This window comes from Cryphonectria parasitica (assembly GCF_011745365.1).
Source record: "Cryphonectria parasitica EP155 unplaced genomic scaffold M406scaffold_5, whole genome shotgun sequence".
NCBI classification, from domain to species: domain Eukaryota; kingdom Fungi; phylum Ascomycota; class Sordariomycetes; order Diaporthales; family Cryphonectriaceae; genus Cryphonectria; species Cryphonectria parasitica.
In genome coordinates this window covers 2,625,844-2,637,872 of record NW_024468913.1, presented here as the reverse complement: position 1 = coordinate 2,637,872, position 12,029 = coordinate 2,625,844, and the positions used below count along the sequence as shown (strand labels likewise).

Below are 12,029 nucleotides of genomic sequence, written 5' to 3'. Positions count from 1 at the left end.
GGTATTGATGATGGTGGTGGTGTGATGGAAGGGAAGGGAAGGGAAAAGGGGGGGGGGGGGGAAGAAAGGGGTGGGGAAGAAGGGAGCAAGGCAGCTGCATCGCTATGTGCACGCTGGTAGCGCCGTGTTCGGTGAGGACCTTTTTGGACGCTCCTGTCTGACCCTTTCTGGAGGCAGATCTCTTGGAGGGATACAAATGCAAATCCCACATGTGCACTATCGGATCACCCTCGAAGCTTGTTGTTTCGAAGGGGAGAGTTTTGCCCTTTGGGTTTACAGGCGGAAGGATGAAAAAATCCAAAGGGGAACTCTAAACCACACACACAGTAAAACCGTTTGTTTCTTGGGCAGGATGCGTGGAAGGGAAGAGAGAGTGGCAACGCTACCCCTTGTTCCTGCGCTAGGTAGCTTGCTTCTTCTATCCTGACCAATCAATAGTCAGTCTTGGTGGGTGTTTGGCAGGGATCAGATCCCCAATTTACTAAGCGGGTTTACCATATGTACCTCGAGAGACGACGGACTGACAGACCGGTTGAAAAAAAAAAATGGCGGAATGACGGATAAGATGCTCGACAGATATTCAGAGTTTTTTTAATCGCTCATAAAGAATAACTTTTCTTCTTCCTTTCTTCCTTTCACTTAGGCTCAGGCTAAAGTGAGGCGATGATGAAGCTCGGTCCGATGAGAAGGGCGGTTGAGTCGTGTAGTTGCTGTTGCGGTAGATACAACAGTTTAGTACAGATCATACTATGGTAGGTAGCAGTAGATAGCAGACGATGGCAGTCGTGCCAGGATGTGGGTGAGTAGCGGGTACGTACCTGATCCCTTGGCCACAAGTCCCTGAAACCCCGACTTCTCATATATATTGGCGTGCGGATGGAAGTCCCGCTGACCCCAGGCAAGTCAAGCGCTGGGTCAGGGCTACTTTGTACCCGAAAAAGGGGAGTGCCACCGGTGGGGACTACAAACCACATCCACCTTTGATCTCCCTCAAAGCCTCGACTTTTAATTACTCACACGTCCCTCCCCCGGATCTTCATCCTTTCGTTGTTCAGCAAAATATTATCCTTCTTCCAGCCAATCCTTACCCCGACGACCAAACCGTCATTCATCGTGCACTCTGTTGTCGCGGTGTTTGTGTGTTGGCCGCATTTTCCACCATATTAGTACGGCTCAAGTTCGACTCTCAACTTCTCGCAGGATTTCGAGAAACGACCTTCCTTTCACAGAATCATCACCAAAAACAAAACCAAGAAACCATCCTGCCGGCCTTTTCACCTGTCCACATTCGCTCCTTCGAGCCCAAGTGACCTGCCCGCGCCCTCCTGACCAACTGAGAACCTCCCCAGAGACGACCAAGACTCATCTGACAACTGAGGTCTAGCCGAAAAGCCGATCTCATCGTTGGTTGGAGACCTTTTTAGGAACCTGATTCTCTTTTTAGTTGCGACAGCGATAGAAAAGACAAAACTCTCTCGGGATCCTGCCCAGGTTAACAACCTCTCCCCACTGGGCCTTTTCCCTCGTTCTTTTACTGGTGGCTTTCGATCTTTACCACCAAGCACTCTCGAGGTGTGCGTTCAGGACTAGTCGCCTGAGATCAATCATTTCTTTCTCCACTTCACCTTGGCCTCACCACCTTCAATACGCCAACACCAACCCACAAAGGTTGCCTCGCTGTACCCGAGGGCACTTTTGGCTATTTTCCACAAAGGACTGGATTCCAACAAAAAACGACAATCATCACTTTCAAGATCACTCTTTGACGTCGGGTCACTCTTGTTTTCGCGACAGAACACGCCATTGACGTTTCGACCCGATTTAACTCTCCCACCTCGCCGCCGACTTTGACGCAGTCTGCGCCCCGTCTCAAGACTCGCTCACACCAAGCTTGAATCGGCCACCCCACCACCTGCCTATTTTCTTTTTCTTGTCTAGGCTCTTGAGTCTTTGTGTGTGTCCCACCTTGGAAGGTCATCTGTGCCCTGTGCGATCATCTAGGCGGGTTTCAAAGACATTTCGGCCAATCACCACATCCGATCGGCTCATCCTGTCAGAAGGTGCAGTCCCTACCCGCAGAGCCACCAACCAAACCTCTTATCACTCGGCAACATTCTGGCGACGATTTCACAGACGTTCTCACTCTGTGACCTTTTCGTTAAGACACCGCACGTCATACGGTTTCGCCCCGTGGGATATTGTCTCGTTGATACTTCGTCACTTTTCGCCTCATCTCACTTGAGACCTCCCTCGCGTCGAGCTGCATTAACTTGCAGATCCCGGGAAGAATCGATAAATTCAAAAAAATAAAAAAATAATTACATTTCCAAGGCTCCTCCGGATCTTTCTCAACAACCTCCATTTCGTTCCATCCAAACTCTGCAAAAATGTCTCTAGCCAGAGCGTTCACCACCCGCCGGGCCAAGGTGTTTGGGGGTGATGGAGAGGGCAGGCCAACCAGAAGCAACACTGTGCGGACCAAGATATCAGGGCCAGTCGAGCTGGTCCACACGACCAACATGCTCTCTTACAACGCCCCAGATATCCGCAAGGGCCCCAAGATCTCAGCACCAACAGAACTGATTCACACCACCAACATGCTGTCATACGACGCCCCGGATATCCACAAGGAGCCCAAGACGGCCACATCCTACTCGTCCATGTCGCTTGGGTCCGAGGGCGACTCGGACCGCAGCCCAACCGCAGCGTCTTCACCGCCAACCAGTCCTGATTCGGCTTTCCCGCACGGCGGTGACCTGCACGACGATGATAAGTCTCCCGTCGCACCCGAGCCGAATCATCTTTCCTGCTACTTCACCCTTCCTGGCCAGACCTCGACTGTGAATGCGCCAGCTGTGCCGGCGATCCCCAAGCGAGCGCCGTCCCACACCAAGCGGTCATTCGAGCCTCTGAGCCGGAGAACAGATTCTCTAAGCCGGAAGGCGTCTGTTCCAGAACGACTGGGCGGCAAGCCCTCTATTTCGAGACTGTCAGAGCAATCCAGCCGGTCCGTTTCTTCCAAGGCCAGCGGCACCTTCTCCCGTGCCTCATCGAACTCGACCAACACCACGGCCAGCAGCCCCCACACCAGCAGCGCCTATCACGCACAGAAAACCTCGGCCAAGATGCCCCCGCCGGTCCCTGCCGCGCTGTCGTCATCTTCTGCAGCAGCCACGAAGGAGCCATTTGGACACGAACTGGCGCAGGTCACGGAGCTCGCTGAGGAGTTTGCTCTCAAGGCTGCAGACAAGAGCCGTGCTATTGCTACGCAAGAGGAGAAGGACCTCGCCTCTCGAGGGTTGTACAAATTCAGCCCCGAAGAGTACGTCTCTGATATCCAGAGTCTGTTCAGCACCTTCTTTGGTGGCGAGGCGAGGCACGTTAAGACCGTGGCTCCCCAGTGGATCTAGACTTTTGTTATCGGAGGGGACGGCATGCACTGAGCGAGGCCGCGCCCAGGATACCTGGTTCCAATCGGTTGGAACACACTTGCATCGGTGCGAGGGTTCAGGATATTCCAAGTCATGCAAGGGAGAAAGGCGTCCTTGAAAACTTTGGTCACTGGGTTGCTATTCAATTCTTGTTTTCACATTATTCCCCGTGCCCCTTGAGGCAGCAGAACAACATTTGGGTGTCAGGACATTGTTCTTATTTTCTAATCCCTCCAGTCACTCTTTCCTGGAGATATTCTTTACTACATTCTCAACACTCCCTACAACGTTGTATTCATTCACAAACTTTTGTTCTTTTCTTTTCCCTTCCTTTTATTATTTTTTTTACTTTGTTCTACACTTATGAGATACCAAGGGGGGACAGATGAAAGAAATTGGAAGGCACGAGGTCTTGAAACACTTCAATTCCATAGCAGCATAGAGACTGCAGGTTTTATTCCTAAGATATTCCATGAATCAAAGCTGGATGATGAACGCATACCAAATATTCATGACTACCAATCGCATGTGACGTCCTGACTGTTGACAGATGACATGGTTGCAATAGATCACAGGACAGGGAACAAAACTGCCAGGGACACTATATATGATACTGGCGATCTGCAGGGCCATGCCCAAGTTTTGAAGTTCATGCACGCGGATCCCCGTTCGCCTCGACATAGATTTAGCTGCTGGGGCCTATCCCTGTCAGCCCCCCTTCCTGGAGTACTGTACTAGGAAATCTACTTATGTACTCCAAACAAACGTCGTGGGGCACCGAACAAGGCTCGCCTCACTTGTTGCTGCTGGGCCTAAGGCTCTCCAATCTCGCACATTCTACGACATCCTTGCTGCTGCTGCTACAACGCTTCTTCCTCATTGAGGTTCACATAAGTATGCTTACTATATAGCATAACAACCTTTAGTGTGCAGGGTCCCGGGCGGGCCACGCAGCATACATACTTAAAGACGGCCCTTGGCATGGAAGTGGCCGCAAGGGGATTTTGAGAACTTCTCGAACCACAGGGGATCTCGTGCTGTAGTGTCTTGTACCCCAGATATGCTTGATTTGTGGTTTTGTGTGAACTGTTGACCGGGGCCGGCATTGAAAGACAACTTTATTCGTGAAGCTTAATCTTCTCAGGATTTGTTGGGACAACGGTATTACCTCCGGAAGGGTTTCCCGGCTGAGCCTTTCTTTTCTTCATTCTTTAAAATTTTTTTCCTCTTTTCACTTTTTCCTGGTTTTCATTTCATGAGCGCTTATGAGCCTATGATTTGGAACGTTCCAGGTTGATGACCCCGGGCAGAACCCCGCTTGGCGTCAAGGAGATGGAACATCTTCACTCGAAGGCTGGGGTAGAGGACCCCGGCCCAGGTGCGCCACGTGTCTTGGTTCTGGGGTTCCGCAGAGCTACGTCTGTGGCTGGAGCAATCCATTCTCGATGCACGTGGACTTTCTGTAGGCGGATGCGCGAGATGGCTGTCGTACTGCAGAGCAGCGCAAGGATGCAGTCTCATTTCTGTGTGACGTGCATACAGCTTTTGTGTGAGCTTTGGGAAGAAATGGGTTTGTGCCGCCCACTCCGGAATAGAGAGAGGCGTTAAGAGGCACAGGAGAGTGGTAGGTCAACCTGCCCAGTGTATCCGTTCTCGGTCTATTTTCATCCTATATTGTAGTTCCGACGCCGATAAACTCCATGCCATGATCAAAGAAGCACATATAAACGCCTTAAAAAAGACAACCCTCCTCCAATGCTGAATTCTTCCTAATCTATGACACTCGAGGGGGGGGGGGGTTGTCTCTTTTGCAAAGAAGACACAAGTTGCTGGTCCCGCAGCTCCGTAAAAGGTCTCAAGAACATCTAGTCCAGACCGTATGAAAGCCACAACCTCAGCCCAAGCAGGCTACTCGGCTCGCCGGCTCGCGGCGTCCAGGAGCTCGGAGACGGTCACCACCTTGTAGCCCCTCCTCTTGAGCTCGGGCAGCACCTTCTTCAACATGGGTATGGTCCAGCTCCTCCTGTCGTGACACACGATGATGCCGCCGTCCCTGGCCATGCTGAGGATATGCCATGCGTTCAGCCACCAGTAGGGGACCTGAGGGTCATGTGGGTAGACGCTGCCCAGCACGAGCCTGTACCCCAGCCTGCTGACCATAGCCCGCATCTCGGTGCTGAAGATCCCCGACCCGGGCCGGAAGTACTGATGCCGCGGCCCCTCCGGCCGGCCGGCGTCCGCGTACGCCTGCCGTATGAGCCCCTGCACGCGCTCGATCTGGCCCTCGAGCACGTCCAGGTCCAGGCCGCGCGCGGCCTCGTCGTGCATCGCGTGGTTGCCCAGCTCGTTGCCCTGCGCCACCACCTCGCGCAGCACGTCCTCGCGGCCCTCGACCTGCCCGCCGATAACGAACATGGTGGCGTGCGCGTCGCTGTCCTCGAGGACCTGCAGGATCGCGCGCGTGTGCTCGGACGGCGCGTCGTCGATGGTGAGCGCTATGTACTTGTCGCCACCGTTGGGCTTCGAGGAGGAATGGGGGATCGAGACCTCCCAGAGGACGTCGGGCCAGCGGTGCTGGAAGTAGCGGATGAGGAGCCGTGGCGGGCGGTAGATGATGTAGAATGGTAGGAGGAGGAGGAGGAGTAGGAAGCAGAGCAGGAGGAGCGTGGCCATCCTGTGCCGACGGGCGCGCCGCTTCACCTTGGAGGGTAGGCGGAAGAGGGCGGAGAGACGGATCATGTCATTTGGTAAGTAAGGTCGGCGGGGCAGGGGGGGGCGGTGGGGAGGTTTCGTTGCAATAGAGGGGTTGGTTCGATTTGAGGCTACATCTGTATATGTCAAAGTCGGATGCAACTCGAGGTTGTGGGGTGCTGCAATTTGAGTGTGGAGGGTTTGTACGTGACGCAGCAGATATTGTTAAAGCTTTGATCGAGACGTGTTGAAAGGTTGTCGATAAGATCCTCAAATTGAAAACGATTATGCAATGTCACCCGTCCAATCTATCTTAGGCGGGTGGCCTGTGCTGCACCGCGCTGTAAGTGCCGGGTTGCGGGGACCAGGGCCCCGTTCCGGTAGTCCATTTAGTTTACCTAACCCCTGAACGTTTTCAGCTTAAGCAGGAGTACTCGACGACGTAAGTCAAAGGGGGGGGTTTTGGGCCGGGGTAGTTTTGGGCCACCCTGGCCACCCTCGTCAAATACACACACCCATATATATATATACTGTTTATCTATTCTATTCACCCACCACGATGCAATCCTCCTCATCAGTAGGTAATTCGACATCGCTCTCTTCATTCAGACTATCCTCGTGGCGATTGGCCGCGTTTTGAGCTCTCTGTATATCCTCAATCCCTGCAAACTTCGAATTCGGATCCATATCAACCTTTCTTCTTTTACTAGGCCTCAGAGCCTCAATCTGCCTTTTCAACGCTTTATTTTCCTCCAATGCCTTGGCAAACTCGAGGTCCCTCTCCCCATAAGCCTTTTTTATCTTCTTGAATAGCATACGGCGGCCTGGTTCCGTTCGAAGTTGTTGTCGATTCTCTAGCAGCTGATAGTACAGCTGTTTAGCCTTTCGAGGAGTTGAAAAGAGGACTGGCTGGCTTGAGGAGGCTTTTGGGGAAAGACGAGGTGCTGTTGATTGTGCTGAGCCTGAATTGGACTGGGTCTGACGGCTTGGTTGACTGTTCTCGAGGAGAAGAGGGCTCAAGAGGGCTTTTGAGGGTCTGAGAGGCCACAGACCAGTTGCTTTCCATCCAGATCTAATATTCTGGCTTGAAAGGCCTTCCAGTCGAGCCAGACGATAGTTGCTGAGGAATAAACGCTTGCCTGCGATAGTTGAATCGCCCCATTGGCCCATATTGCTGACTTTCTTTCTGTATGCCCGTTTGAGAGATGAAAAGACCCCTAGATCGAGGGGTTGAAGAACGTGAGAGGTATGAGGAGGCAAGTAAATAAGCAGGATATTGTTTTGGAAGCAAAGCCACATAAACTCGTCCGTTTTATGGCTGCCATGGCCATCCAGGACTAACAGCCTGGCTTCTGAGGGGTCTGCTGGCTGGCTATGAGGAATGAAGATCTCTTTCAGCCATTCAACTGCCATTTTATCGTTTGTCCATCCGTTTTGCGTAGCTGTAAACTTCCAACCATCAAAAGGCTCCAAATCAAGAGGAAACCACTGTTGTTGTACCGTTTGGCCCTTGAAAATCACCAGAGGGAAGAGGTAGGCACCTGTAGCTGAGATACACTCGAGGAAAGAAGTCCAGGCTTTTGATCCAGGGTCTTTCCTTTGAATTGAACGCGAAGAGGAGCCTCCGAGAACTAATCCATTTGTTCCTTGGCCCTCCATCAGGCCAGCTTCATCCATATTCCATCTATTAGCTGGCTTAATAGCTTGGATATGAGGAAGATTGAAAAGACGAAACCAAAGCCGTATTACCTCTGTTGTAGCCCCATTCGTTCATTCAGAGGCAATGCGGCGAGTCTTCCTGACCTTTATCTCTGGATTTCTCTTCAAAAAAGCCTGAGTCCATTGCACCCCGAGGGCCTGAGAGTCTCCCTGGACCTCGAGGATCTGCTGAGCAAAGTATTTGAGTTCTGAATGGCTTGGTGGAACGCCTAGGCTTTCTTGAATCAGGATCCATTCGGCTAGTCTTCTTTCCTGATCAATAGAGAGCCTTTGCTGGTTTTCGTGGGCTGTTTTATGCGATTCCCCTCCTTCTAGGCGAGCCTGAAGAGTACTCCTTGGAATACCCCATTCCCTCGAGGCTTGCCGCTGAGACTTGCCTTTTCTGACAGCCTCAACGGCCTGGGCTAGCTCAAACTCGGAATAGGGCTTCATAACAGTCAGATAAAGGTTTGCTGGAAAGATGAAGTTGTTTGGATCAAAATTGGTTGAGTAATAGCTATCAAACTAAAGGGGGTTGAAGAGGCGGTGAGGGTGGCCAGGGTGGCCCAAAACTACCCCGGCCCAAAACCCCCCCCTTTGACTTACCATATAAGTCCCAAGACCACGTACTCGAGAGAGTATCTGGGGGGGGGGGGTGGGGGAGGGTAGTTGCGCCTCAGAACTTCCCAGGTAAAATTGCGAAACCCCCAAGATATTGACAACATTTCCTTAATTTGAAAAGACTATTCTGGATCATACAATTGTTCTTTTTCAGAAAAAGATATTAGAAGAATAAAATATGCAGGTGTTATATGAGGTCCATTGTAGATGCTCGGCATACCTGGACTGTGCTCACTTCCAACTCGCCTCGTCATGAGGGCCCGCCTTCAACGAGGGAGAGAGATTGAAGGACTAACTTTCTGGCCTCCTCATGTTTCTAGTTGTAAAGGAAAAATCAGGGGGGGGGGGGGGGAAAGCCAGGTACCTGGTCAAGGAATCCTCGGGAAGACTTGCTCTAATAAAATAGGTGACTTGGGCATCTTAGTAATCATGAGTACAATCTCTATCCCTTAGGTCGAAATGGTTCATATATGGATCGATGCAATGCAACGAAGTCTACAGCATGAGGCGATGCATTTCAGCCCTTGAGGAGATATCGCATCATAATCACTCCTTGCTTCGTGCTCGAATTAGCTTCATCAACATATCCTGTTAATTACTGTTGCTTTACTTATGATTCTCAAGCCATGTAAATATTTAAGTATTCGGTTATGTTGCAATTCGGCTACGCAGCACATCCAGTAGGCAAATGACCGCATTAATACAATCCTTCAGATTGCACCGAGATCGTCATTTGAACAGTACCAGTGCTGGCAGCTTTGTGTAGTTTCACTTATCAGGTAATAATTGTCTTGTACTGAACGGCTTGATTGAAAATGATCAGAGAATTTCTGTCTGGAGGCTCAACGACCCCTATTGAATGACTGACACCTAACTTGCCTTAGTCAAAGTAAGTAAGTACTTGCTCACACTGCCCTCTGTTTGATCTACAGTATTTTCGTCCAATGCTGATGTACGAGCTCCTCTCTTTTTTTATTTTGTTCCAAATACGGCTGTTCAGACCTCAGGTTCCTCCCTGGGGGGGGGGGGGTTTATAGGAAAACCTAGTCTTCTATGTTGCCAGCTCTTGTGTCGTTTTTGCCACCAAAGCAGGGTTTGTTGGCAATGCTAGCTCCGCAACTCAAAACAACATCACAAGTAGCAAGGAGCATGAAATAATATATCGCATCAACAACAAAGCACACCATCTCACGCCACCCGTCGTGTACGGCGACGCTAATCACATGTTGTGGAATGCTCTCGGATTTTGGGCTGAGAACCCATGCCTGAATGCTGTGGAACTCACGTTCCCCCCCCCCCCCCCCACGACACCACCAGGGAAGTTCATCCCTCGGCAGGAAACTGTGAAATTGGCAGACAACCAGTGTCCTGCGCATCACTGTCTGCCAATCCCTTGGGGCATGCCTCAAATCCCGCCTCATGAGGCACGTGTAAGGCTTGTCCAGGAATGAAATGGGAATTCTCTGGGAAGGGATGTAAAATGTGGTTCAGATAGCGATCTGCCTCCCATCTCGATGAAAGCCCTCATGGTGGTATACCGAAGTCCTCTTTTGCGCGGAACGCTCCCCCTCACTTGACCGACTATGGGAAGCACTCTGACCAAGCGGTTTTGGCCTGCTTTATTTACATGCTAACAACCTCCTCATAAGGCTGCGTTCACCACCTTTTGTCTTCTCCCTTTTGAATGATAAGTAGAGTCTTCGGATAGTGTTTTTCTAGCGGAAGGCATAATCCAGCATTCCTCACCTTGAATGTTGAAGCAGGTCATGTCTCACGCAGAACACAAAAGTTCCAACAAGATACGAGACGGGAAACTCCCGGCGATGTACCGGTCACAACCCATTACGCAGGCGAGGAACACCTCTCGCGGGATGTCCCAAGACATGGCCCAGATGCGGACCGAATCACCGCTGCATACTTAATACTTAAGCTTGTATTAATGATTGCAAAGGGGCAAACAAACAGAGATGTGCTGTGAGGAGGGACGCTCATAAGAAGGACAAGGCCGCCCGCCCACCAGACTCGGGACTGAACTGCTCTTTCAAGGTCTCTGCACAACCTCCTGGGCATTCACTCTTTTTTGTTCTCGACCGCCGTCTTAAAATATTTAATAAAACGCTTAATTCTTCTGAAAAAGCTTTCAGGCTCTACCGCTAAAACAGTCTTTCAAGATGAGATACTCCTCTGCGCTCACCGCCATGTGCCTCGCCTCCAGTGCGTGGAGTGCCGCCATCAACAAGCCTCGCCAAGACACTGTCATCAGTACTATCAGCACCGCCATCGCTTCGGTAGAAGGACTTGTGACAGGGTTCTCAGATGCTTTCAGTATGTGATACGTCTTGATATTGTTGTTTGCTCTCATCCAAATCGGAATGTTTCGTTCAAGGAGCTGCTGTACCACTCTGGTTCAGAAATATGCATAACTCTTTTTGTTTTCTTTTCTCTTGCTGATCAAAGCTTCTAATCGCAGACGGATTGGTTTCTGCCGTTGGGAACACTGTCAATGACCAGACCACGGCAGTCGAGACAGCCCAAGCAGTCTTCAGCGGCAACATTGGCGCGCTCATCAACGGTCTCAACGGCGCAGCGGCGGCCATCTCCTCGGCGACCCTCAAAGCCGGGGGCAACACCGCCGCGGCGATTGCGGGCTTCACCCAGGCCGAGGTCGATCAGCTCAACTCTGACCTGTCGACCGTGCAGAGCGCCCTCTCCGGCATTAGTATAAATGTCGTGTCTGTCGGCCTTATCGAGTCCCAGCTCGGCGCGGCGTACCAGTCCGAACTCCAGGCCCTGGGCAACTCCATCATCACCCTAACCACCCCTCTTCTGACGTTCAGCCAGAGCGCCACCAGCGCCCTGCTCAACAACCCCGTTATCTCGGTCACCGCCCTGCAGAATACCATCAACAGCTTGTCCACCGTGGTCAACCGCTTCACGTCGTCTCTCGGCCTGGGCAGCGTCTTCCAGACTGTCGGCGGTGTCGTGGGCACCGTGGCAGGGGCTGCTGGCTCGACGGTGGGCACTGTTGGGTCTACGGTTGGGTCGACCCTCGGATCGACGGTGGGAGCTGGCCAGGCTGTGGGATCTGGAGTAGGATCAACCGTTGGGACTGTCGGATCTGGAGTGGGATCGACCGTTGGAACCGTCGGATCTGGAGTGACAGCTGGTGTTGGGGCCATCGGTTCAGGCGTCGGCGGTCTTCTTGGGGGCCTTTAAATTTCTTTTTCTCTCGTTTCTTTTCTCTCCGTTTATTCTCTTGACGACGAGACGATGATGGCTTAACAACATTCGTTTGGTGAAGTTGGAGGGATGTCTGGTACGAATCAACATGGATGGGATGGGTTGGGTACTTACTCTTCTCTTCGGCATGGCACAACTTGCCAGGCCGTTCCAGTTGCGCCCATGCGCTTAACCGCCTGGCGCGCAACATTTTGAAATGAGCAGGAACGAATGCTTTGGAAAGGAGATGCAAGCAGGCAGGTAGAAAGAAATATCATAAATGTTCAACACTACCAACCGATTTCCAAATTTTGCTCGCGGACATAGTTTAGGAAAGGACCCCTGGAACCGTTGGACATGACGTCTGAC

The 12,029-nt window shown here is 51.6% G+C and overlaps 4 protein-coding genes across 4 annotated transcripts; 2 read left to right on the top strand and 2 right to left on the bottom strand.

Moving 5' to 3' along the window:
- Positions 1-1,604: 1,604 nt before the first annotated feature.
- On the bottom strand, positions 1,605-1,880 carry M406DRAFT_102470 (uncharacterized protein; the record flags this gene model as incomplete). Its single annotated transcript, XM_040915013.1, has 1 exon — positions 1,605-1,880. A coding segment is annotated over one exon (276 nt), but the record flags the coding sequence as incomplete, so codon positions are not given.
- Positions 1,881-2,390: 510 nt separating this feature from the next.
- On the top strand, positions 2,391-3,371 carry M406DRAFT_221605 (uncharacterized protein; the record flags this gene model as incomplete). Its single annotated transcript, XM_040915596.1, has 3 exons — positions 2,391-2,495; positions 2,553-2,948; positions 2,997-3,371. Coding segments are annotated over 3 exons (876 nt in total), but the record flags the coding sequence as incomplete, so codon positions are not given.
- A 1,683-nt stretch (positions 3,372-5,054) lies between these two features.
- On the bottom strand, positions 5,055-6,297 carry M406DRAFT_91194 (family 4 carbohydrate esterase). Its single transcript, XM_040926196.1, has one exon. It carries the CDS (start codon positions 6,168-6,170, stop codon positions 5,340-5,342), a length of 831 nt encoding a protein of 276 aa, XP_040775742.1. The 5' UTR covers positions 6,171-6,297; the 3' UTR covers positions 5,055-5,339.
- A 4,315-nt stretch (positions 6,298-10,612) lies between these two features.
- Positions 10,613-11,955, top strand: M406DRAFT_107135 (uncharacterized protein; the record flags this gene model as incomplete). The annotated part of the gene is made up of 2 exons (XM_040915223.1): positions 10,613-10,766; positions 10,912-11,955. 2 exons carry the CDS (start codon positions 10,613-10,615, stop codon positions 11,655-11,657), a joined length of 900 nt encoding a protein of 299 aa, XP_040775741.1. The 3' UTR covers positions 11,658-11,955.
- Between the last annotated feature and the right edge of the window lie 74 nt (positions 11,956-12,029).